The following is a 27,337-nucleotide window of genomic DNA, read 5'->3' as shown; positions in this document are numbered from 1 at the left end:
TATAAAATTTAGTTTAGGATGACTTGAAATGTGACTCAGAATTGTTTGAGCCTAATAAAATTTTTATTCATAAAAAGTTATTTAAGTGGTTTCATTTGCACAAAATCATGTCAACTTTAAGTTCAACTCTAGCTAGTACTATGAAATTTTAGATGTTCATAGACTAATCATTAAATTTATTTTACACCGCCCTTAAGATTTATTTCATTCAATTACTTAGTATGATACTGACATAATCATAAATCATTTATTCATTATTTAGCCAATATTCAATAATACCCAGAGGGGTTTTTTTTTCCTAGAGAAAAACTTACATTTTATACCATTTGGTGAATTCCTACAACAAAATATTTTGTATATTTCCTGCCACTTTGGTTTACATACCCTCAAAGATTTTTTTTTGCCTAACTGTATTGAACATTTTATAAGATGAATAAAAAGGAAGCCATTAGTATTTTGTTTATGATGGAAAGCCATGCATAGTATCAATAAATCAATGTTCTTGAAAGACACAGAAGAATTCAGCTTTAATTCCAAATCCTCTACTTAAAACACCAAATGTCTTTGTGTTGCAGCGAATGATCCAGATGGCTAACCACGTTTCAATTATGCTAAACCCTGCTCTTTCTCAAGTGTTCTTTTTCCTGTGTGCATGCAGACTTTACATTAAAAGCTGGGTTGTGTTGGTGCAGGCAACTATATTCTTATATGTAAATGCGGATGTTCTTTCATTGGGGAAGAACACCGGGGAATCCCAAAGCTTTGACAACACATTGGTCCAGACTAGAAATCAGGTCTGTGGGTATGATCAGTTCTGAGACGTTCTTATTCAAACCCTGGTCCATCACCAACCAACTTTCATGTGAATGGACTTGACTGTCTTCTTGTGGTTTTGTTTCTAGATGAGTTGAGAAGTTTGAGAGTTTGGGACTCCACAGCACGCCTCATTCCACAGTCACAGGAAGTACAGTCCTCCATCCACCATGTCCATTTTCCATTGTAACGTTAGAAAAATTCCATAGTGGCTTTCTCAGGGCACCTCAAGTGCTTTTTTTTAAACAACTGGTACAGCCCCCACAGTGAAACCATTTGCATGCATTAGCTCATTCTAAAAGGAATTAAAGCGGCATTCCTAATGAGTGCTATGAAAACGATCTGAGTTCAGTCCACCTTACATGCTTTCCTAGGGCGGCTCACAGGGCCTTCCTTGTTTCCTATACTTGAAACAAAACACTTTTCATCATCTCCTCTTCTCTCCTTTCTTCAGCTAAACTCGCCTTACTCATCAAAAAAATAATTGTGATGACAGACACTTGTAATAGCTGGTCAGCTAACGTAGCAAAATGCTGCAGGGGGTTTGAACGGTATTTGCATTAGGAAAAGCAACTCTCCAGCCATTGATCGCCGTGCTCCTGCCATCTGCGCTAAAGCCACTGCTAAGCTTCCTGCCTGCCGCCCTGTGGAAGCCTCTGCAGCCACTGCTCCGCAGCTCCTGTTTCTGCCTCTGCTGTCATTCCTAAAATGCCAGAGCACCTGCTGCCATTATTGCTGCTCCTGTTATTTCTTCTGCCACTGCTGACCACTGTTACTGCTGCCCTCCCCCCTCCATCACCACCCCTGGTGCAGCTGTTAGTATGACCCGCACACCCCTGCAACTCCAGTCCTACCACAAATGCCTTCCTGCTGATGCGTGCTGATGCAGTGACTCCAGAGAAATGGAGCCAGGCTGGATGCTCTGAGTGATTTCCCCTCCCGCACAGTAAACAGGAGCCTACTCAAAGGAGCCGACTAGGGTGCCCTGGGTGCCATTCCAACACCACTGTTTTAGGCCTGGCTCGCATCTTCTTTCCCAAGGATTTCTCTTCAAATTTTGAGAATAGGTAACATCATAACTGAATACCCACACAAGTGATTCTCATGAATAGTAACGTTTGAGAATGAATCACACTAAATCATTTGCACATAAAAGTCAAATATTTTCCAGACTTTAAATTTTGGTCTGTTTAAACTGAATGTATAATAAAGGAAGCATAGATTAAAGAATAAGAGACCTCGATAAGAAAGGAAATTGGAGACTAGTATTTTGTTGAGTGCCAGTACTTTCTTTCATAAATCGAGATTTTAGTGATTGCTTTTCACATTTGCCTGACTAAAATCATACTTCTCTGTTTAGATCATTTTCATTTATAGTTCATTCTAAAAGAACTTAAAGTGATATTTGCAATCTATGTGACTTACGCAGCCACAAAGAAAAAGACAATACCAAATACCGTGAAAATACCAGTTGAACATTTTCCTGACACCATTATAAAAGCCTACAGTCAGAATGTATGGCAGTTTTGAGTGACAGCTCAAACCTTGCTCCAGCCTTTTCTAACTGTGCTACAGTGAGTTAATTTATCCTCTCTGGGTCTCCATTTCACCGTCTGTAAAATAGTGCCAGCATCAGAACTTATTTCAAAGCATCATTTTTAGCTTGAATTGAAAGAGCATAAGTAGCCATCTGCTGTTACTGAATGCTAGTTTTTTATTATCTTGGTAGTCATATTCTCCAAGAAGTGCATAGTAATTGCTTACGAACTACTAAAAATGATGGTAACTAAAAATGATGTTAAAAATCACTGAGTGGGAGCTACAAATATGTCATCTAAATAGTCAAATGACCAGGGCTTCCAGGGAAAGAAGGGTTTCTGGAGAGCAGAGATTATAGTAGCACAGAGTGGGAATGGGCCTGGGCTCAAACAAGAAGGAAAGGCGAGCATTAGAAGTGACAGCAGCCATAGACCTGGAAGCAGGAGAGAGCCTCTTGAATGGAGCTGGGGTCCACTACTGCACAGTGATGTTTCATATTAAATTATTTTAAAACGGGAAAGAACAAAGACAGGCATTGTCTAGCAGGCATCACATTACAGAGACAGCGAAATTAATTTCATTCCACACAGGTCAAATCATTCAGGAAATCTCTGTCTAAGTTGAATGCCCCCCTAGTTTGCTTTCAGTTACTGTGATAAGACATTTCTGGCAAAAAGCAAGTTGGGGAGGAAAAGGTTTATTTGGTTTACATTTTCAGGTAAACAGCTCATCACTGAGACAAGTCAGTACAGGAGCTCAAGCCGTGGCTAAAACAGTGACCCTGCAGGAGCATTGCTTACTTCCTGGCTTACTTTCTCCAGCTTGCTAGCTGCTTTTCTTGCACAGGACAGGATCGCCTGGCTAGGGGTAGCACCACCCATAGTGGTGGTGTCAGCCCTTCCATATCAATTAGCAACCAAGGAAATGCCCGCTCATGAGCAAGTCTGATGGAGGCAAGTCTCCAGTAAAAGCCCCTGCTCCTCTTGGTTCAAATCGACAACCAAGGTTGTCTACAAGAGCGGAAAGATTGTGTGGGATAAACTATGGGTCGGTGAGCGACTTGATGTGCTGGGATGGGTTGGTTGTGGGGGATCCCCCTTTCTAAGGAGTAGGGGAAGGGGGAACAGGGGAAAGCGAGAGGGAGGGTGGGAGTGGAAGGAGAAGAGGGAGAGGGCTACGGTAGGGATCTAAAGTGAATTAAATAATTCTAAAACAATACATAAATAAGTGAATAAATGAGGCGTCGGCGATACCTCTCCGCAGCAGTCTTTAGGTCTTCGGACACAGATCTTTAAGACAGACTTTCTGTATGCTGCAGGTGTGGATCTGAAGTGGGGCTGCTGGGTGCCAGAGCACTCAGGGATATCCCAAAACATGGGCAATGGGCTGAGACGGAGAACCAGGAGGACACAGCAAACTCTTCGCAATGGAATTGAGATGGAGACTGCAGTGGTAACTTCTCTGATTCTGACATCTCTGGTTATTGCTTCCAGACAAGTAGGTTCCAAGCCAAGGCCATGGTCAGGAGTAAGGGCAGCACCCTCCCCGCCCCCATCTTCTGTCTCCCTACAAAACTGGAATCCCTCAGCCATTTTCACTCTCTTCTGAAACAGCCCAAGAAAACTCTCCAAACTGGCTCTGCCTAAAGGCTAAGGTGATGAGATCTATTTCAGTCGACTCTCATGGCTGTGTGCATTTAGCATCTCAGAGCAGCAATCTGGACTTAACTTATGAAAGGAACCAACTTTTAGGTCACAAACTCCACAAGGTATGCCTGCCCAGATACAACGAGATGCAATTCCCTCCTTTTCTCATTACCCTACCTAACCTCAGACAGATTTTATGTCTCCTGTAGATTCCCTAGGTCTGAAGACAACAGTCTTTTTGGTACTTTGGGATATGGGAAAAAAAAAGAGGAATGTATAAGAATTGAGGCCAGGAGGATGTGGAGGGTGGGGGGAGTTCTCAGATACTGACTGAGTGTCCTGGGGGGGATGTGGGTAAGGGTCTTCCTCTTCCTTCCCTTTATTTCCTGGTCACTATAAAGAAAAGTGGGCTTCTCTTCCTTCCTTCCATTTCCTGGTCATTATGAGAAAAAGTGGGCCCCTTTTCCTCTCCTTGTTTCCTGGTCACTCTGAGGGCAAATGGGCCCTCTTCATTCTTGTCATTTCCTGGCCACTAGGAGGTGGGCAGCTCACTACACTATGTGTTTCCTACTGTCGTGAGCTGTCCTCCACACGTGCCCAAAAGCTACCGGCCAATCATCCATGGGCTGGAATCTCTACAACTGCGTGTCCGGCTACACCTTCACAAGAGTCTGAGTTCATTGCCACAGGCCTTGGCTAGTGCCACGGACAGTTGCCTTCTTCAACCTGTCTGCATGACACAAATCTGACTTACGGTTAGGCTCCTTATTAGCACCTCTGCAGCGAGTAAGTCTGTGCTCATTAACAGTTAACTCACTGACTTTCCCTTCTCCCACAACTACTACTAGAAAGCAAAAACCAACTCATTCATGTCTGGACATTTAATTAGGAGACACGCTTAGTTATATCCATGGTAGAGATGGCCCCTTCAAAGCCAGCTTAATGTCCAAATTTAATTTAGGTAACTATAAATGTGACCCACAGCAAACACGGTTTTCTAAGCATGTCCTTCCTCTTCTCTTTTTGTTTTGTTTTGTTTACCACAAGGTATGCCTTTGAAGCCCAGGCAAGCCTTCAGCCTTTCATCCTCCCTCGTCCTATTGATTTATACTTCTCTTTACAACTACTTAATGCTTCATTTAACGTGATATATTCATGTTCTCTGAAAGTGAACATTCTTAACTCTTTTACAGAAAGATTGGTTGGATATATTTTCTAATTTAAACATCAGCCCCTCTTCATTGACTACAAACAAAGCTCTAAGTTCTGTTGATAACATTGACTAACCCCATCATTGTCAATCATCTTTGCGTATTCCTGGAAGGTTCATTTTTTTTTTCATCACATGGTCATGTGACAACTTAGGATGATGTATAGTGATTAAAAGCAGAGAAGTATATTAGAAAGAGCAAAAGTTTTGAAAACAAATTAACTTGAATCTAAGTGTATCCAAAACAATGTGCTCCCAATTGCCATAGTTGCTCATCCCCTCTGTGTGAATGGAATATGTTAGTTTTTTATTGGTGCAAAAAAACACCTTGAACAAGAGCAACTTTAAGAATAAAGGGTTTATTCATCTTATACTTCCAGGTCATAATCCGTCATTGCGTGAAGTCAGGGCAGATACTGGCCTTGCTTCCTGACTCACGCTCACCTCGATGGCTTTTGTACACAGTCCAAGACCTTCTGTCTAGGGATGGAGCCACACTCAGTCGGCTGGGCCCTCCCACGTCAATCATCGACCAAGGCAGTGTTCCACAGAGAGGCCATAGGCTAATCCCATCAATTCTTTAATAGAAGTTTCCTCTTCCCATGTGACAGGTTGTATCAAGTTAACAACAAAAACTGTTCGGTACAGTAGGTGTAGCCCAGCCTTCAGGGTCACTGCACATTTAACTTTTTATTTCTACTGAAATTGCTTTGACAACAAAATAAGCAAACAAAAGAGAAGCATCTTGCTTCATTTCGTCCATTGCAACACACACACAGACACACAAAATAGAGTGAGAAAACCGGAAACAGAATGTACACTTTCCACCATAATCCTTTATAGAACAGAACTTAGAAATTACAGTGTATAGCAGTCAGATAGGAATATACTGTGAGAAAATGTTCCGAATACATGATTAAATTAAAGCAAAGGTCTCTACAGCCAGGGTATGGTCTGAAGTCTCCTTTCTGACATATTTGCTGAAAACTCAATGTCTCTTTCAATATCATATAGTATCCCCTAGATGGTTTGTAACGTAAAAAATTACTTCAGCACTGAACAGGTGTCTAAACGGCCTCTGAACTAAAGAATGCTCATTTGGGTTTGCACTATGAAAAATTAAAAAACAGATTTTGTGAGTTACCTGAAGGAAATGTCTGCAAAAACAGCATTTTTAAAACAGGATTCACTTCCCCCTCTTAGATGAAATCCTTCCAGCTCTCCGGACACTCACTGTCATTTAAATTTTATTTTTGTGCTGGATTTCAAGTAATGAAGAAAATTACCATAGAGATCTTTTTATGTGCACCCTTCAGAATTCCCCTAAATTTAAATGCTTCATTCGCATCCACACAGTGTCGTTACATGTGTCCCCACCCTCCCTGTCCGAACAGTAGCTATTTCCTTGACCAGTAGTTGTTTACATTTTTGTGAAATCGTTGCCTTCTGGACCACCCAAGGAGTAAATAATCTAATGAAGGATCCTCAACAGTCAGCCAAGCAATATTCAAGAACAATCCACACTACTATGAGGCACATTGTCCTCCCAAGGCATAGAGAGGATACATTGTCCTCCCGTTAGAAGACAAAAGTATGAAGCCCAAAGAGGCTGCACACCTGTCTGAAGTTCTGAAGGTCCTGAGTTCAAATCCTAACACACACACGGTGGCTCAGACCATCTATAATGAGATCCAATACATAAAGAAGTAAATCACAAATTCTTCTGACAAAATGTATTATTATGAATATCAACTCATTATTAAAGCATATATCAAATTCTTTCCTGCACGATTAGTTACAAGGATAAAAAACTAAATAATAGTTTTATTTCTTCAGTTATTTACATTTTGCCTCATGTTATATCAACCAATAGAAAGTATTCAGGGCACTTTTAAAAATATTTTCCTCTGGGTTGGGTGTGTGCGTGTATGGGTAGGGGTGGCCATGCACATATGGGTATGAATGCCGATACATATTTAAGACATGTGGAGGTCAGAGATCAATGTCAACTTTGTTTCTCAGCTGCTGTCCATTCTGGGTTTTGAGACAGATTCTTACACTTAGGTGGGGTTTCAGCACGGAGTCTGGGCCGGCTGGCCAGCAACCCCAGGAGTCAGAGTATCTCTACAGTAGGAGGGTGAGATGAACCGAGAAGTAAGTGTGGAAGGTGACGAAGTTAACGCTAAGCCAGCATGCCAAACCCCTGTCCCACGCAATCACTCCTCCGTGTGGCTGCAGCTCATCCCCAGCGACGCCCCCCAGGACAGCGTCTTCCACCGTTTTTAAACAAGCGATTTGTTTTGCGTATCTGTTCTTGGTTGCCGAGCAACAACAATCTCCACAAGTATAAAGGCACTGATTGGCTCACACACATACACAGAGAAGAGAATCCAGAAATGGCTGCTGTACCGCATCCAGCCATCTGTGCCCAGTTTGACCAAGTTCTTGGAAAGCCAGATCCACCCTCTTCTCCAAAGCCATCTTATCCCACAAAGAAAAACCATCTTCCCACTTCCTTCATTTCTCAATAAGTCAGGGGTCAAGTGGTGCTCTCAGTCTGCCCGGCCCTGGGCTCAGGACACTCAAGATTCATTACTGACTTCCAGCTAATTACGATGTCAGTGGAGAGATAATTCCTGTATTTTATTATGCAAAGTAATAAAACAGTAAGAAGCTAACCTTGCAACAGAGGTTGTCCTGGCCCACACAAACACAAACGTAAGTGGCTATTTTAATGGTTATAGTGGGTGATTTAATACACTATCTTAAAAAATAGACCATGGCTCAACTTTATGTAGCAATAGCAGGACTCTGAGTGGCTCCTACTGGGAAAAATCACTCTTCCAGAGACAGCAGCAGTTCAGTAACATTTAGTGGCAATTACAGTTCAAAGCTGCATTATTACAGCTTGACATAATCACACTTAAAACTAGCATTAAAGCAATGGATAAAACGCGGGCCTCATTTTTATATACTACTTCTAGTTAAAATGTCACAAATCTGAAAATTGCTATAAATTTGAAATAATCACAGCAATAGTTAATACACTTTTAAATTTAAAGACATACAGCTTCTCCGGAACATGAAATGAAGTAAATTTCTGAGGATTTTTATGGGAATTTTCAGAGATGCTGTCATGCACAAAGAAACTTACTGCCAATTTCTGAGTGTCAATGAGCTCCTGGGAGCAGCAGTCTTATTGGGACCATGACAGTTTCATGGAGTGGGGAGAGGTGGATGGGAAGCAGGCTACAATTATTATCTGTGAGCGAAATTTTCACAGCCAAACTTCCTGCTTCAAGTTCAACTCTGTTCACTTAAGAAGTTGTTGTGGGGCTTGTGGGCCTGCTCTGGAGCCTCAGGCTGAAGCTTGGAGTCAGCCCTGAGTGCAGCAGAGGGGGAGGTGAGCTGTTTTCACTCTGTGACACCTCTGCCACTCATGTCTGTCATGTGAGTAGACAGACAGTCACTTCCTGTTGTCATTCCCTTTGAGGCCGCAAGGTCTTCATGCACTCACAGCTTGAGCCTCCTTCCCATCCTCAGCCCCTCTCTCTGTCCTGTCACTCTGCCCCAGAAGGCCAGACGTTCTCCCAGGGACGAGTGGATGGATGCAAGTGTCACTCTAAGTCATTTTTAACGTTTGAAACCAATGTCACAACTTTAAAACAACATAATCTCTTCTGTAGTCCTGCTAGCATACTGCTTTACTGGTTTCTATTTCTTAGTGAATAGAAACAATCCAGGCCACAGATGGCTAGAGACAATGTCAAGTGCTTTAACCACTGCCTACTGCTTTACAAAGAAAGAAAAGGTCTCCGGTGGGTAGGGCTACAGTTCTGCTTCAAAGCTCCGCAGTAGGAACCCCTGGAAAGGACTGGAGAGCCACTGTGAAAAACACTGACAGGAACCTTCACCAGGTACCGAGAGAGAGAATTCACCCAGGAGAGACCTTGGAGCTCTCTTCCCAGTCACAAACCAGGTGCCAGAACTTCACTTCTGTAATTTAAACATGTTCGTGGTGGGAGAAGCTGGAGAGAAGCTGGCGGGGGAGAGGGAAAGAAACGAAAAGGGATGAAAAGTTACAGACTTCAATGACTTGGGAGCTGAGTGAAGGAAGCATTGAAATCGGAAGTGAGAGAAGGACTGAGTCAGTAGACTTTGAGGGGATTAAATATAATGAGGACCTGCAATGACTACGCAATGAATCCACCGCGGCCTCCTAGGTAAGGACAATTTCATTAGAGTTTGTTTCACTGCTCAAGTCTGGTGGGAATGACATAGTGGGTGGACAGAACAAAGATAAGCAGCATAAAATGTCTCATTCAAAGCATGTCCTGAAAAGGAAATTTAAAAAATGAGTCAGCAAATATTGAGATGTCTCAGTGGATAAAGGTACTTGTTGTCAAGACTAATTAATGACCTGAATTCAATACTCAGAACTCACACGGTGAAAGAATGAGAAAATGTTACCTGAAGGTTGCCCACTGATCTACAGACACACACACACACACACACACACACACACACATACACACACACACACACACACACACATACACACACTAAAGAGACAGAAACAGAGATATACACACACAGAGACAAGAAAACGAAATCTAGTAACAAATTATAGTGAGTCAGTAGGTCTGAGGAGGTGGCTCAGCTGTTAAGAGTACTTACTACTCTCACAGAGGATCTGTGCTCAGTTCCCAGCACCCACCTTTGACCCCAGCTCTAGAAGAGGCCTCACCTTCTTCTGGCCTCCACACATACTACATGTAATTTTTGCATATACATATATGCAGACTAGACTAGAACACTTTCAAGTAAATAAAAACAAGTAAGCCTTTTTGAAAACTTGAATGAGTAACCAGAAGAGTGGAGGTCACTCCTGCTTGAGCTTAACACGTCAAGAAGAGACCATGATGAGAAAGCCTGCACACACACCCCAGTTAAGACAGAAGCATTCCTGCCCCTCCAGCAGCCCCAACGTGAGCCCTGTGACTTTTCCATCGACAGCGTGGAAATCCTTAAGAACAACATAAAGGGTTTTTACAGAGTTAAAATCATACATCTACAAAATGAGAACGACTATGTCACCCTTAGAACAAGTGGCAGGGGTGAGTGCCGTTGGGAAGAAAGTCATAAGCTGCGGTCATGCCACTGTCCAGCTTGTGTCCGAGAGGCTCCTGATAGCGCCTTACACTGGAGCCTTCTTTGGATTTTACCCAACGATTGCTTCTTATGTGTGTGAAGAAGACAGACGCCTAATCAATGACAGGAGGGAGCTCACTCTTTGTACAGTGGGAGCTATGGTTAATAGATCCTGGCATATGCATTTTCACTATTATCATGGCAATTATCAGTGTGTGTGTGAGGACAGAGATGAGAGAGACTCGTGGGTGTGCCACAGTAAGTGTGTAGAAGTCAGAGGACAGCCCCTGGGAGCTGGTTCTTGCTGCCCTCCATGGGTCTATATCAGGTCATTAGGGTAGGAGGCAAGCACTTCAACCTGCTGAGATCCTTCTGTCTCACACGTGTGTATTTTATGAAGGAGATTTGTGCAATAATGAAATTTTCCACTTGTCTTCATTTTCTGTATCCCACCTTCCTTCCTTGGGCTGCTCTTGTCATAGATTACTGGAAGTCTGTCATATAGGAAATATACATCCGATTCTATTTTGAGGACACTTTAAGGGGACTGGCATTTCCAGGGCTCAGGAGTCCCCCTTAAGCAGTTACCAACCAGCCTCTCGGCTGATGAGCCCTCTGACTGTGTGTCCTCCTAACGATGGTGGACACCTGACAGTGCAAGTAAAGACTGAAGACATCTCACAAGCACAAATTTTTCAAAGAGTACTTTCTTAGCATAGATGCCTGAAAGCCCACTGAATGGTAGAATAACTAAAATGACTAGAGTTTCAATAAATGCAAAAACAGAGTAAATGCCTCTGAAGATAAATTTTATCTGTGAAAATTTGTCACGAAAACAGTTGAAGATACACTTAAAATGTGCAACTTGAATGTAATTGGCCAGAAACAGCATAGTGTTCCAACAATTTTAAAACACAGTAGTCAATAATAAGAAAATAATCTCAGGAGGCTTTTGGTTTAGGATTTCCTTTTGAGACAGAAGTTCAGTGTATAACCTAGGCTGGGCTTGAACTCCTGGTGACTCTCGTTCATTACCCTTCGAAAGCTGGAGCATCACTCTCTCATCTGTCCAGCACCAGCTGTTTGTCTTGTGTTTCCATACAGTGTCTCATGCATCTCAGCAGCTCTTAACTCCCTGATGCCCCTGCCTCCACCTTCCCTAGGATTACAGGTGTGTGCCTCTGTGCCCAAGACTTCTGGTCGCCTTTTAAAGAAACACTCAGAAACTCTTATGTGGAGCTAGATTCTCCACTTTCGGCTGCAGTGGCTGCCGCTCCATGAGACACTGCAGTAGGGCACTGAGCCTGAGTCTCAATCCCCCACCTCATGCTCCTCATCAGAAGGTACATCCTCCTCACATTCCTCACCACCCCTTCTCCAAAGGCTCCTCCAGGTCCTCACCACTAAGTGATCTGCTGACCACCTGCAGCAGGTGATAAGTTTAGACCCATAATCCTTCTCTGTGGCTGCTGCTTGCCTCAAACTCAAGATCTTCTTTCCCCCTCCTCCCCCATCGCTGTGATCACAGACCTGCTCCACCACACATAGGCACAATATCACTTACTGAAGATTTAATAACAATGAGGGGAGTAAAAGCGAAGAAATTTTAAAACAGTTGATGTATTCCCCTGTCGGCAGAGTAAGAAGTTTTCTCCTAACTGACACCAAAAGAGGCCCTGGCCTGGCAGTGGGGCAGTTCTAAGCCCCTTGTGATCTCTCCTTGTGAATTAACCTTCCGGGGTCACAGTTGCTACCAAGAAATGGAAGAGGTTTCCCTGGTGTTGCTTTAAAGCTTCCAATGAGGAGAATCTCTGAGTCAAGCACTTGACACCTGTTAATCACCAAATAAAAAAAAATGCTTGACTGTTTCCACCTCAACCATTAATATTACTCTTGGCTGTTTTAGCTCTGCCTAATCCGGTCCATGCCCAGCATGTTCATATATATCATCTGGTGTGAACAAACTCTAACTCTAAACTTCCTGGAATAAAACTGTTTCTTTACTTACTGTCCAGCACGCAGCATTTCCATCTTCTCTTGGCAATCAGTGTGGCTTCATTGTGAAAATTAATAGATTATATGCTAAAGCTCATTCTAGTCTTAATTAAACAGTTCAACCACATACAGAGAGGCTGGACTGGTCTATGGTGGTGTTCATCTGGATATGTACACCTGTGTGAGGCCAAGAGGTCAACATCAGGCTCACTGGCAGTACTCAACAGTAAACCTGAATGCCGGCTGCACTCAAAAGAAGAATAAATGCTCTCTAGAATGTAGTACAGTCATTGATAATACTATATGAAGGCTCAGTGTCCTATCAGTGGTCTGTGTTACACGGGATGACATATGCACACAGAATCAATGTTCTGCACCCAGATGGCAGAGGCATCTGCCTGTATCAGCAGGCTCTGACTGACTGTGCTAGGGGCCTCAGAAGCAACTGTCTGGGAAAGCCCACTTCCACTGCAAGGAGCCACTAACAGAAACTGTTTACTTTTATGATAAATGAAGGGAGCCTGACACTTCAAGCAAAGTAACTGACAACATGAGTGGTAAAGTTGAAGCTGACAAGTAAAAATCTGAATTGTGAATAATTTCTAACCCTCCCCAGAGTGGGGTGCCAGTCAATACATGTACAGTATTTTCTGCAAGCCAGATGCCACGTGTCTCCATAAACACGGATGCACAGACCACTGGGAGGGGACAGCGAGCACAGAGGCCAAGTCACACACTGCCAATGAACGGACTAGCGGAAACGAGTGGCTGCAGGTACCTGTGGGCAAAGGCAGAGCTGTCACTGGACAGTGATGGGGAAAGTCTTGTTCGCACACACTGTGGATGAAGCTAGAGCTCCATCCTCCATCTTGAAAAATGAACTGAAGATGAAAGGCCAGACCTCATGCTTTGATGCAAAATTGTGATCTTGCATGTTTTGTTAATTATTAAAGTCCTGAAAGCACCAGCAGTAAAATTAAAAATAAAAATAAAAAAGCCAAATACCAATCAGACTAAAAAGCTTTAGAATGACTGAAACAACCAACGCAGTAAGAGAAAAATCTATAGATTGGAAAACAGTCATAACGGATTTCTCTGACGGTGGTTTGTGTTGAAAATATATGAAGACTCTGAGCATGCCAACAGCATCAAAATAAGCAAAAGAGTTAAATCGTGGCCAGAAGACATGATGGAAGTTTTAAGAAGGTCTGTAAATGAATGGTCAACAGCAAAGAGCTTCAGGAAGACAGGCAGCAAAGCTGTGATGTGATATCCCAGTCCAGTGATAGGACTCACCATCTAAAATCAAGATCAGTGCCCCAGAGGCTGTGAAGAAGTTACTCACACCTACTGCGGTTGGTGTGTTAGTCAGCTTCCCATGACTATAATAAAATCCCCAGGATGGTCCATGTATGAAGAGAAAGGGATTATTGTGGATTGCAGTTTTGGAGACTGTGGTTCATGACCCATTCTTGATTTGGGCCAGTGGTGAAGCAACAGGGTTGCATGGGGGCATAAACCGGCTACATCACGATCTAGAGAACAAACAGGAAGAGGGAGGGATCTTGGACACTGGACACCGATCTCCTTTAAGGATGCTCTGAATATCCTAAATGCCACCCATTATGCTGCATCTCTGCAGGGTTCCACCATACTTAAGTAGTGACACTACAGGGGCCATGCCAACAAAATCTGAGCAGTGGAATGTGAGCTGATAGCTCCATCGTAGACAACACCAGGGAAGTTCCGTACAGACATGAAAGAAACACCCCAGTAACTAACCCATCACTGGGCATGCGCAGAAGGAACGAAACGCCGGCCTTAGAGACACAAATCCACATCCGCATTGACTGAGCACTGTGCAGTGGCCAGAAAATGAAGACAACCCAGGTGACCATCTAAAGAACACTCCGTGTTTGTCAGAACAGTGAGACCTGACACACGCAGCTCTGTGGGCGAGAAGCACACACTGATGCCACATGAACAGACCTGAGGGTTGATGGCACAAGAAGAGAGTACAGTGGAGTTAGAGAGTCTGGAGTATTTGTAGGGGAGATAGTGAGATGCGGGTCAAACTATGCCACTGCCATTAAGAGGAATGCATTCCAATAGACTTAATATACATCCAGGCAAACACAACTGCTGAGGATACATTTGTGAACCATGTAAATTGCTATAGCCTGTCATCACAAAAATAACTGTAATATACACACAAGGCTTTATTACATCACAATAAACAACTATACAACATAATGTACATACACACATACATACTTATACATTGCATGCACACATAAACACACTCATACATACACAAACATGTCTTCAAAATGTTAGGTTACCCATCATTTAAAACAAGCATGTTTGGAATTCACACACACAAAAAAAAAAAAAATTCCGTCTGATAAAGTCTCCGCCGTTTGTACCAATATTTTCTGAATTACAGACGGCTGATTGATATACCTTAAATAGACAAAGATCCATTTGTGAGGTAGCATAGACCATAGATTTTTCACAAAAACACACAGATACATCTGCTGATTGGTGTCCGGGTATGTTGCCAGTGAGTCCTAAGACACTGTTTCTCCTGGTACAACAAAATCAATAATCACCTGAATAGGGAACCGTGTCAAAATTTTCATTACCCTACTCAATATATCTGATTGAGAATGGAGTAATCTAATGGAGCAAACACACACACACACACACACACACACACACACACACCATTGTAATCAACTAGAAATAAAAGTGTGAGACTCATCATATTTGGTGAGTCATGAGCCAAAGAGAATTTTTAAACAGAAGACATCATTACTTCCATCTTTCAAATTTGAACATGTAAATGTTAATAAATCAGTATCCTATACCTTTCTGTTGCTTTGTTAAAACTGGTCCATCAGTTACCTTTCTGTTGCTGAGATGAAATACCATGGCTGAAAGCAACTTACAGACTAAAGTATTTATGTTGGTTTATGGTTGGGGGGGGAAGAATCCTCCATGGTAGACAGACATGGCATTAAGCTGTGGGACTAGGAAGCTGGGAGATCACATCTCAACTGCAAACAGGAAGCAGAGATGCAAGCTAGAAGTGGGGCAGGATGTAAACTCCCAGCGACTCCTCTACCAAAACTCCACCTCCTAAAAGTTTCAAACTACAGGAGCCTACGTGGGACATTTCTCATTTCAAGCCCCTGCAACTAGTAAAGAAAAATAGTTACGACGCATTCTTAATCAGGAAGCCATTGGAGAGTTTCTAAGGAGCACAAAGGAGGTCAGCGGCCTGGGAAACAGCGTCTGTAGCCCCGGTACGTGCAGCCCCCTTCCGCTTGCACGCTCTCCCTAAGTCAGACCTCCAGCTTACTTCTCTCTGTTCTTTCGACTTTCTGACAATCCTCATTTTATTTGTAGAACCGAGATAATTGCTTTTCTCTGCCCTTCTTCAACTGATGGGTCAAATTTGCCACGAACCTCTCTCCCCATAGCTTTTCTTGGACTCACTCCTGGGAGGGGGAGCTGTGTTCTGGTCTTGGGTCTTCTACCATATTACTCGGCAGTAGTAAGTTTACGGCCCCTACTGCATGCTGGGTAATAAATGAGACTCTGAAATAACAACGCCCCTGGTTATCATGATGTCTGACTGAGACCCTGAGCTGCAAGTTTGTAAATAAAGCAGATTTTTCAATTTTAATTTAATTAATTCATTGACACACTACAATAGACAGCCTTCGGAGGTGTTCCTGCCTCTGGTAGACTGAGAGAATGTGTCCCTTGGGCAAGGGTCCACAGCGAGCAGTGGCAGGCTGACATCTGTGCCCCAAGAGTCAAAGCTAGACAGAGCAAGCAAGCCAGTGTTCATCTTCTCTTCTGACCCTCTTATCACACAGAGTATGATCTGCTGCGACAGGGGCCTGAGCAAGCAGCCCAGACCCCTATCAGGGCGGACAAATGCATAAACAAACAATGCACGAGTCATCCTTGCCTTCAACGCTTTACGGCTCCTTTTCTTTTCTTTCTTTTTTTTTTTTTTTTTCAGAATCAATATATCAGTTGAGCAGAATGAAAGAAAACTAGTTTATATTATATTTGGGAGAAACACAATCAATAATAATCTGAAATTTTACTTCCAAACTACTGATAAGTATTCTGAACGTTTGCTTTAAATGTCAAGAGTGGCTGCAGCTTGGGAACTCAGTGTTGGCTTACAACTTTAGTATAAGTGGGTGTCCTGATGTAGGTGTATTTCAAGGATACACACACACACACACACACACACACACAGTCCTCACATGGATCCCACTTTGGCTTGTGAATGCAGAGAACGTGGAGATCCTGAGAGAAGGCCTGTCATACTGATGTTAATTGAAGTTAAAGATACAGTGGGCATACTATCCCCATTCCTAACAAAAATTATGTCCAATGATTATTTTTAGTCTTCATGCCTATTTCAGAGACAACACTGTCTAGCACATTTATGACAAGCCAGTCTTCCCCCATCATATGAGTAACTCACAGGCACGAGCCATGAACACCCCTTCCCATGCTCTGCACTCCTCAGTTGAAACAAACACCCAATCACGTCACCTGTTTAACTAATTCCAGCCTTTATCCAGGAAGACTTAATTGCCAGCCTTTGGTAAATATTTTGGTTTTCAAACTAATCAAAGATGTTCATATCAAAAATTGCTACAGAGAAAGAAAGCAAGAGAGGGAATAAACTCAAATGAAAGTAAAATTATACATAAATCATGACCTGAGCTGAACCAAAGACCTGTGATATCCAGATCTTTAAAGAAGGAAGTGGATGTAAGGACACAATTTGTCTCTGAGGCCTCTCGGGGGGCTAGATGTGCAAGGAAAAATTGAAATCCACTTACAATTACATCACTATTGGGAATTACACTTCGAGTGAGTGCTAATGCCCTCTGACCCCAGCCATAGGACGCGTAGAGCTAGTGGTCACAAAAATAAATAATCCAAGGGAATTTCAAAAGATAATAGTAAAAACAATCTCTCAGAATGAGCGCATCCCTGCTCTCCCCCAAGGAGAAAGCAAGCAAATAAACACCGCAGCCTCCGTTTCACCACCTTGTTGTGTTTGGATCTCTGCCGAGCGTCAGAAACCACATTTGATATTCTGAGTTCAGATGAGTGACAGATCCTAGGACATCTCTGAGGGGAGTGGACAGTGGGAGGAAGAACTCGGAAAGCGTCAGTGGAGCTTTCCAGAAGGTAGCTGTATAGAGTCAGGGATTTTCACAAAGCCCTGGAACAAAGGAGCTTAACAGAGAAGCCCATCAGTGATAACCCGATGGGTGGAGGTGGAGGCGCAGCTTTCATCTTCTAAGGGGATGGGCTTTAGGAAAGGTTTGTTCTCTACCTGCAGACAGGACTAGCCCCTGCACCACAGCATCTAATTTTTATCTCAAGAGCCAGAGTGGAACTCCTGGTCTAGCTGTTCACAGCCACCTGCGCGAGCTTAGCAGGAAAGTGAAGTGTTTCCTCCAGGCCAGGAGGTTTGTAAGCCCTGCAGGCCGAAGTCAGGAATCTCCACAAACTTGGCTCAGCACTGAGATTACTCACTGTCTATAGAGAGTCCTCCAAGCTTGCTGAGGACGGGAAAGGCAGCATTGTCCTGATGTCAGTGCCACACAGGCTCCAGAGTCAACTCAACCTACTCAACCCACTCAGGGAAGCTCTTGACCTTGGAACAGGGATTTCTTGGCTCAGAGACTGTCCACCACCATGCTGGTTTCTTTACCGAGAGAGGTCTCAGTTAGTGCAGTGGCTCTCTTCATACATACCAGCTTTAGTTACTTCTGCAAATGGCTAAATGATGTGTCAGTAGCATTACACACATGATTGCTGAGGTACATTAAATTTTTTTAAATGTTCATTATTGATGATAACCTGGATTACAGCTGCTTTTTCCTGAAACTGTCCACGTGTGACAATATACTTAAGTTGTCCCTGATTGTAAAAGTAGCCATGAAAACACAGGTAAATCATAGATAGTAACCACAAAGAAAAGGACCTTTTCAAGAAGCCCACCCAGGACAAATTTAAGAAAGGCATACAAGCCCTTACCTCTGCTCTCTGTGTCCTGGGAAAGGCAGATGACTTCTCAATGGCATAAACATCCACCAAGTAGAGACAGGCTCCCTGCTCCCGGTCCAAAATGGCAGCCGTTTGAATGACTCCAGTCTGCCGTCCAATGGTAAAGAGTCGTCCAACAGTCTTTTCTTCACAACGAACAGAAACAATGTAATACTCTACCGGGGCTTCTGACCCTCTGGGGCTGGCTGCTTCTATGGAGATGACATTGGTGCCAATGGGCTCCCCTTCCTTCAAGATGGTTATGTATTTGTTCTGTGTGAAAACAGGCCCATCGAGGCCCTGGAGGATGACAGTCAATTCCGTGGTTGACTTCCTCCTCTCCGGGCCCAGGTCTGTAGCTGATACTATCAGGTTGTAGATGAGCTGTGAAGGCACCAATGCAGAAGCCACACGAAGGTCCCCACTGTACCGATCTACTGTGAAGGTGTCTGTGTCCCCATTGACTATCTCATACTCCACCTCGCCATTGGCGCCTTCGTCTGGGTCGGCAGCCATGATGGTAGTCAGGACTGAACCGATCATGGCTGAAGGGTCTGCAGCCAGGGCGTTTTGTGATACGAACATTGGAACATTGTCATTGAGGTCTGTGACCAAAATGGTCACATTCTTCAATGCGTACCTCCTGGTCTCTATTGGCACAGCTTGGTCATTGGCTTTTACTGTCAACTCAAAGAGATTGGCAAACTCCCGGTCTATCTCGGCGCTGGTGTAGATGGTTCCTTTGACTTCATCTATGCTGAAGTGGTTGCCTCGAGGCATCTGCTGGATGATGGCGTAAGACAGCTGCCCGTTGATATCCGCATCTGGGTCGTGCGCCGTCACGGAAATGACAGACGTACCTAGGGGGATGTTCTCCACTATAGACTTAAATACGTCCCCGGGGGGGAAGCTTGGGGGGTTGTCATTGAAGTCCCTCACGTGGATCACCACTGACATTGTGGATGACCGAGGAGGCCGCCCTTGGTCCTTAGCCGTTATATTTAACTTATATAAAGACTGGGTCTCAAAGTCCAACTTCTTGGCTAAGAAGATACTCCCGGTGTTTGGGCTGATACTGAAAGTCCCGTGGTTGTTGGAGCCGGTGATGGTGTAGTGTAAGTCAGCATTGACACCTGAGTCGGAGTCAGTGGCAGTGACGGAGGACACAAGTTCGCCAATCCTCATGTTTTCCAAAACATCCACAAATAGTGTGGACTTCGGGAAAGAGGGGGTGTTGTCATTTTCATCCAAAATGTCAATACTCAGGGTACAGGTCGAGTTGAGGGGGGTGGCCCCTGAATCCATGGCCTGGATGAGGAGGGAGTACGCTGGGGTTGCCTCATAGTCTAACTTGCCTACGAGAGTGACCTGCCCAGAAAAGCTGTCGATGGCAAACTGTCTCTCTTCATTTCCTTTGAGGATAGAGTAATGAATGAGGCCGTTGCTTCCTTCATCCACGTCTGAGGCAGACACCCGTAAGACCTGGGTCAGGTTGGTCGCCGTCTCTGATACCGTAGCTTGGTAAAAGTCTTTTAGGAACTTGGGGGCATTGTCATTGATGTCCTTCATGTAGACATGCACGGTGGCCTGGTCCTTGAGGGGCTGAGGAAGGCCCTGATCTGTGGCTATCACTGTGAAGCTGAACACCGCTGTCCCCCTTCTCCTCATGAGTGACTCCCTGTCAAACTTGTGAGTGTTGGTGATCTCCCCAGTGACGGTGTGCAGCTCGAAGTCTGGCTGCGCCGTCTCAAAAGCATACCTCACCTCCCCATTGGGCCCGAAGTCTTTGTCCACAGCACTGACTTTGCCTACAAACGACCCAGCTCTCTGCTCCTCCTCAAAGTAAAATGTGTAATTTGTGCTATTAAACAAAGGCCTGTTGTCATTCACGTCTTCTAAAATCACAGTGACGTTCACAGTGGCACTTAGGGGCTCTACTGCCCGGTCAGAGGCAATGACCAGTAACACATATCTGTCCTGCAGTTCACGGTCCAGTTCACTTTTTATATACAGCTGGCCATCTGGGAATATGCCGAAGGCGTCCCCCGTGTTCCCGTCTGTGATGGAGTACGCTATTTCCCCATTGGCGCCCGAATCTTTATCGGATGCTTGTACTTTAAAGAACCGAGAGTTGACGGGCTCTGACTCAGAGAGCGTGACCTCGTAGGAAATCTGGTCAAACACTGGCGGGTTGTCGTTTACATCGTGGACATAAACTGTCAGAAGGATGCTGGAGGAGAGTTGGGGGACACCCATATCAGAGGCCACAACTTCCACCTGGTACGAGCCAGCGTGGACATCCAGGGCACCCCGCAGACTGAGGTTACCATTCTGCTCATTAATAGCAAACAGGTTCTTGGGGTTCTGTTTCAGACTATAGAGCACCCTGCCGTTGACACCTTCATCGGGGTCCACGGCTTTGGCTTGGAAGATGATGTGCCCTGCCTGCCAGTTCTCCACGGCGTGTATGCTTTCCACCGCCTGGATGAAGTGGGGGGCGTTATCATTCAAATCTTTCACCGTGATGTTAACCACGGCGTCTCCGGTCACCGCGCCCCCGCTGGCCACCACGCTCAGCTGATAGAAGGACTGTTCTTCCCTGTCAATCATGTTTGCTGTGGTCAGCTGCCCCGTGACAGGATTCATGGCAAACATACCTTTCTGGTCCCCAGCAGTGATGAGATAGCTGATGTTGGCATTGAGGTCCATGGTAGTTGCGGAAACACTGCCCACGTGGTACCCCAGGGCCACATTCTCAAAGACCACAAAGCTGTAGGCGGCCTGGCTGAACACGGGCGGGTTATCCTGTGTGTCTAATACTGTGACTGTTACTATGGCCTGGTGGGGAGACTGTAAATTGCCCCCGTCCGTGGCCACTATTTGCAGCTGGTACGCTGTTTTCTCTTCTCTGTCTAGGGCCATTCTTGTGGAAATCACCCCACTCTCAGCACTAATCTGAAACCTAGACCTGTCCCCAGCTGATATGCTGTACTTAACAGTTCCGTTGGGACCCATGTCTGGGTCGGTGGCAGATACCGTGGTGACGTAGCTGCCTCCAGGCTCGTTCTCCTGAATATGAGCAAAGTATTGGACCGGGTAGAACACAGGGCTGTTGTCATTTATATCCAGAAGACTGACGTTTACCTGAGCTGTGGATGACTGGGGAGGAGAACCCAGGTCTGTGGCGAGGATCAGCAGACAGTAGAAGGCTTGTTCCTCTCTGTCCAGGGAGGATATAGTACTCAGCCTCCCAGATACAGGATCCAGGCGGAAGAGCCTTTGGTCACTCTCGGCCTCTTGCAGGGAGAAGCGCACTGTCCCATTGTCACCCAGATCCCCGTCTGTCGCCCCGAGAACCAGCAGCTCTGTCCCAGTTGGAGTGTTCTCAACCACAGACACCGCATAGCCTTCGGGCTGGCTAAACACGGGCTTCTCGTCATTCACATCCAAGACGGTTACCACAAGCTGGGCATAGGACACCTTGGGGTGGACTCCCTGGTCTCGGGCGCTGATATTCAGTACAATCTGGGAAGCGAGTTCACGGTCAAGGCCCCCGGCAGCACTGGTGGTGACCAGGCCGCTGTGCTCACTAATGTGGAACCAGCCCAAACCGTTTCCGGAGACAATGCTGTAACGCAGGTTAGCATTGAGACCAGAGTCGCCATCGGTGGCAGACACCCCACTCACGTAGCTCCCCGGAGGCACCTCCTCGCTCAGGTTCACCCTGTACACCTGCTGCGCAAACACCGGAGGGTGATCGTTGATGTCATTGACGAAAATCACCAAGCTGGCCACGGAGGAGCGCGACCGGACCTCGGCGGTAGGGGGCGCCCCGGAGTTATCGGAGACGGAGACGGTGAGGTTGTAGGAAGGGATGCGCTCCCGGTCCAGGGCGCTGGCCACCTTGATGAGGCTCAGGTTGGGCACCTTGCTCCTCTGCACCTCAAAGTGGCGCTGCTCGTTGCCCCCGAGAATCTGGACCGAAATGTTTCCGTTGGCGGCGGGGGAGTCGGCATCGGTGACCGTGAGCAGCGCCACCACGGTCCCCACCTGCGCGTTCTCGTCCACCGAGGCGTAGCGCGAGGTGGCCGGGAAGTAGCGAAACTTCACCACCGGGTCGTTGTCGTTGACATCCAGCAGCTGGATGAGCGCTTCGGCGCGCCCCGTGAGCGAGGGCACGCCCCGGTCGGTGGCCTGCAGGGTCAGCGAGTACTGTCTGCGGGCCTCGAAGTCCAGAGGCTCCCGCACTGTGATGAGCCCGGTCTCCGGGTCCATCTGGAAGGGGGTCCCCTCGTCCTGCAGCCGGTAGCGGATGTCGGCGTTGGTGCCCTCATCCGCGTCCGCCGCCGCCACCTGCAGGACACTGGAGCCCACGGCCGCGTCTTCGGGCACCCCCGCCTGGTAGTGGGAACTGCCAAAGACCGGGGGATTGTCGTTAATGTCCTGCACGGTGACGTTGACCTGCAGGTAGCCCCGCCGTTTGGGCTCGCCCTTGTCCTCCACCTCCACCAGAAGCTGGTACTGGGGCGTGAGCTCGCGGTCCAGCCCGCCCTTGGACACCAGGTGCAGGAACGCCCCCTCGCCGCTGGGGTTCAAGGTGATGTCCAGGCGGAAGCGGCCGGCCTCGTTGCCGCGGACGATGCGGTAGGAGCGGTGGTCCACGCCGTTGGAGCCGATGTCCGAGTCGGTGGCCGTGTCCAGGATGACCTGCCGGCCGCTGCCGCTGTCCTCCTTGAAGGTGACCACGATCGAGGGGTCCGGGAAGACCGGGGCGTTGTCGTTGAGGTCGCGCACCAGCACCCGCACCTCGGTGGGGTAGGTGGGCGCGCTGGAGAGGACCACCAGGTTGACCACGTCGCTGGGGAGGCTCTCGCGGTCGATGGTGGCCGTGGTGTAGAGCGCTCCGGTGCTGCCGTTGATGGCGAACAGGGCGTGGCTTTCGCTCAGCCGGTAGGTGAAGCCGGGACGCGTCGGGATGGTGCCCACCAGGGTCCCCGGGGGCTGCTCCTCCAGCACCTGGAACACCTGGCGCTGTTCCGCCGCCCGGACGGGGGCCGGGCCCGGGAGCAGCCACAGCAGCCCCCAGACCCCCAGCAGCTGGCCCAGGGACGGAGAGGGGAGCGGGGGGCGCCGGCGGCCGGGAGCCGGGGCCGCGGCCAAGTTCATGGTCCCGGTTTCCAGGAACCGCGAGGGGAAGGGAACCAAGGCGAAGGGAACGGGATGGTCCGCTTCTGGACAAACCGCCAGCCGGAAGGCCAGTTGGGGCCGGAGACCCGCAGGTCGGGAGCTTGCGGGAGGGACGGGCGCTCAGGAGGCTCCGGGCGGCCGGTGGGGCGCGCAGCGCAGGGGACGGGGAGGCGACGGGCGGCGGGGCATCCCTGGGCTCTCCGGAGGAAAGTTTCCAGGCCTGCAGACCCTTGGCTGGGGATCCCGAGTCTCAGCGTCCCGGCCCGCGGCTGGGACTCCGGAGGAGAGGCCCGGAGCTCGGCGATCAGGAGCCGCTCGGCGCGCGCTGGGCTCTCCAAAAACTTCCGAACCTACCCGGAGCGCCGTGCCGGAGAGGGCACCGGCCCTGCGCGCCGCGGGCGCGGCGGCCACCGGGGTGCAGACTCCCCTCTGCTTTCGCTCTGGGGGGTGGGGGGCGGGGGTCGCCTCTGGATCGGGCCCCTCTTGCCGCGGGGCAGCCCGTCCCCGCCGAGCTCAGCGCCGGCCCCTCGCGGGCAGCCCCGGCCGCCTTCGCTCCCGCCGCGCCCCGGAGCCCGAGGTCCAGCCCAGGCTGCCGCGGGCGCCGCTCGGCATCCTTCAGCTCCTCGGCGCCGGCCTCGCTCGCGCAGCCACCACCGGGCGCGGACTCCCCCTCCTCCTCCTGCTCCTCCTCGGCGTGGCGGGGATCGGACGGCAGCGGCGGCGCTCGGTCCCCGAGTGCCCTCCCTTCACCATGCCAGGGGCCCTTCCCCGGGCGTCAGCGGGCACCGGTGCCCCCCACCCCACCCCCCGAGAGCGCCTCGAACCTCGTCCCGGGATCTGGGCTTTGATCGTCCCGGGGTCAGTTTCACTTTGTAATCCGCCAGGCTTTGTGTTTGGGGCGGGGTGGGTCCCTCGGTCGCGGTCCCCGCGGGCCACGCCACGGGGACCGGGGAGGCGCGGGGCACGGGGCGGGCGCGCGCTCTCACGCCGCTCGGGGCTCTCGGAGGCGGTGGCACCGCGGCGGGTCCGGAGCCCGGCGAGTCCCCCCCAGGCCGCCTCTCCGGGTCCCTCGCACTCTCCCCGCCCCTTCCCCGCCGCGCGCACCCACAGGCGCACACACACGCACTCACACACACACACGCACACGCGCGCGCGCGCACACGGAGGGGAGGGGAGGGCTGTCCGCGATGGCGAGCCGGACCGAGAAACTTTGCTCGGCCCTCGGTGCTCCGGGACGCCAGTGGCCGCCACTCCCCTGCTCCGGTGCTGTCAGCCGCCGGCCCGGCCCCCTCCGCAGCCCATTGGCCACGGCCCCGCCCCGCGTCCCCGCCGCCCCCGCCCGCCGCCGCCACTGGCTGGGACCGCGCTCGTCACCGCGGCCTCCGGGACTGTGGGCGGGCGCTGGGCGAGCCCCGCGGCGGAGGCGCTGGGAAGGGGGCGACCGCCCCCCAACTCCTTTCTCTTTATTTATTTTCCTTTCGCCCGGACCCCGGCCGGCGGCGGCGCAGTCCCAGCGGCCGAAGGGATGGGGGTGGGGTCGGATCTGGAAAGAAATAAGTTTACAGTCCGGAGCCCCGGGGCCGGGGATACCGTTAGGCGGCCGGGCTGCTAATAACTCGGCGGAGGAGGTCGAGGGAGAATGAAAGAAAGGCTGGGGGGGGGGGGGGGGGGGAGGGTCTGCGAACCCGAAGAGGATTAGGCAAAGCCTGTCTGGGAATGCGCGCCTCTGCCGGGCCTTAACCCTTTCGTGCCCTCGCCCGGGGGCAGTGCCCGAGCGAGCTGCGGCCCCCCGGGACCCTGCCGAGGGCCCCAGGTCTTCCCCACTCGGGAACCTGCGCCCCTCGTCGCTGTCCCTCGCGCCGAGGAGGCACCGAGGCCTCCATGCCATCCACGCCCCAACTTCTCAGCTCAAGAAACCGGTGCCGCTGGCACCCGCAGCCTGGTTAGCCTCCTCGCAGCTGGAACCCGCTCCCCAGACCCGTCCCGAGGCTTCAACTGAAACAATGGCAGCTTCTGCGGGGACACTTTCCTCTTACAAACCCAGTTTGGAATTTTGACCCCCCGTGGGGCGCCCCCACACACACCTCGACATTCTCTAAGCCAAAGGAAATCTAATAACGTTTGGTTTCGTTTGGGGCCTGGGGGTAAAATAGCTATAAGAAAATAGAAATACATGAAATGAAGTTTAAATTTATTTTTTTTAAAGTGTGGCGCTGCCCTGGGATTCTTTCCCTGCCTCCGTTGATTTGTGTGATGGCGCGTGAGCTTTCTTTAGAAGAAAAAAAAAAAAAAAACGTGACCAGGAATCAGGTCAATAATTTTCCCCTTTAAGGGAACCAACTTGAAAACTACGAATTGAAGCTAAACAATGCAAATATAGGGCGTATGTCATACAATTTTGCCACAGGAATCCCTCCAAACCTCAAACTTTCTGCGCTCAGAAGGGTTCAAGCGCGAGTCAACACTGCCCCCTGCTGGTGACATCCAGTCTCGCGGCGACAGTGGCTGCTTTCGTGCCTTAGATTAAAGGAAGGCTGCGAAGAAGTGGGTACGGAGCTCCTTCCTCTGTCTTGCCAGGGGATGGGGGCAAAGAAAGGGATCTGGAAGGATCTCCCACTGCCTTTCCGTGCGCGAGGTCGGAAAGCAATCAAAAGCGATAGAGAAGGCAACGCATTCAAGTGCAGCGGACGCAAACCGCCTGTAACCTAAACGGACGAGGGATGGAGCCTGATGCTAAAACCATCGCGAATTCCTTTGTTTAGTTGGAACATTCACTCCTGCCTCTCCACCTCCCGCCCCCCACCAGCTACGGCGCGATGAGTGAACGGGACGCCGACCAAAGAGTTAGGCGTCTCGGTTGATACATTTTTCAGACTGAGAAACTATTGACTGCCTTCCATTAAGCCCCCCCCCCTTAAAACAAAACAACAACAAAACCCTTTTAAGCCCCGTCAAGATTATTTTATCACTGCCAACCAACCGCTCCACCCACACACACACACACCAAAGCCGTTATTTTGCCCTAATTCAGCCGGGAAAGACTTGTGGATTAAAGTTGGGTCAAAGTTACTGCAAGTCGCAGCCGTGAGAGTGTGGAGATTGTAGAAGACAGTGGTTCAGTGCTCACAGAGGAATGGGAAGGAATCACTCAGATATATTTGGGGGGAGACGGAAGATTTTTGCTGGCGTTTGTTCGAAGAGCATGTGAAATGCCTTCACAGCTCAACGGGATGGAATTAACATCTCTTGCCAGCGAATTTAATTTGAGAAAACAGGTAATTGAATTCACTCTGTGAAATGGAGTGTTTAATCTGTGAAATCAGTGTATAGTCTTCATTTTACTAAATAAAGCAATACAAGAAAATGGGTCCTATTCAGTCCAAAAATATTTGCTTGGAAAATTCCAAGAGAGGATTACCACAAATTATTTAAACAATGGTATGGTTAGTTGAATAACTAACTTTCCGTAGTGATGTAATCGACTTATTTGTAGGTGATTCTACACAAAACTACAATTTTGCACGCGTAGTATGTAATTTAAAAAGAAATGCCGAGAATGTTTTGAATAAAACATGAAATAAGCCTTTTGCTCTATTTTATTTTCATTGTCTCCCTTAAGTTTCTAGAGCTGTGTTAACATAGTAAGCACACACAAACGTGCAAACATACACACATACATACATGTGTCTATAAATACATA

The 27,337-nt window shown here is 48.1% G+C and overlaps 1 protein-coding gene across 1 annotated transcript in view; it reads right to left on the bottom strand.

Moving 5' to 3' along the window:
* Fat4 (FAT atypical cadherin 4) overlaps positions 1-24,010 on the bottom strand; it is a 131,740-nt gene extending 107,730 nt beyond the window's left edge. Inside the window, exon 1 of the mRNA XM_021632292.2 lies at positions 18,442-24,010. Within this exon, the coding sequence (XP_021487967.1) occupies positions 18,442-23,616 (5,175 nt within the window). The 5' untranslated portion in view covers positions 23,617-24,010. The remainder of the gene's footprint in view (positions 1-18,441) is intronic.
* Positions 24,011-27,337: the final 3,327 nt, after the last annotated feature.

Source organism: Meriones unguiculatus, chromosome 2, assembly GCF_030254825.1.
Source record: "Meriones unguiculatus strain TT.TT164.6M chromosome 2, Bangor_MerUng_6.1, whole genome shotgun sequence".
Taxonomy (NCBI): Eukaryota; Metazoa; Chordata; class Mammalia; order Rodentia; family Muridae; genus Meriones; species Meriones unguiculatus.
Note: the sequence above shows the minus strand (reverse complement) of the source record. Positions and strands in the feature narration are given on the sequence as shown.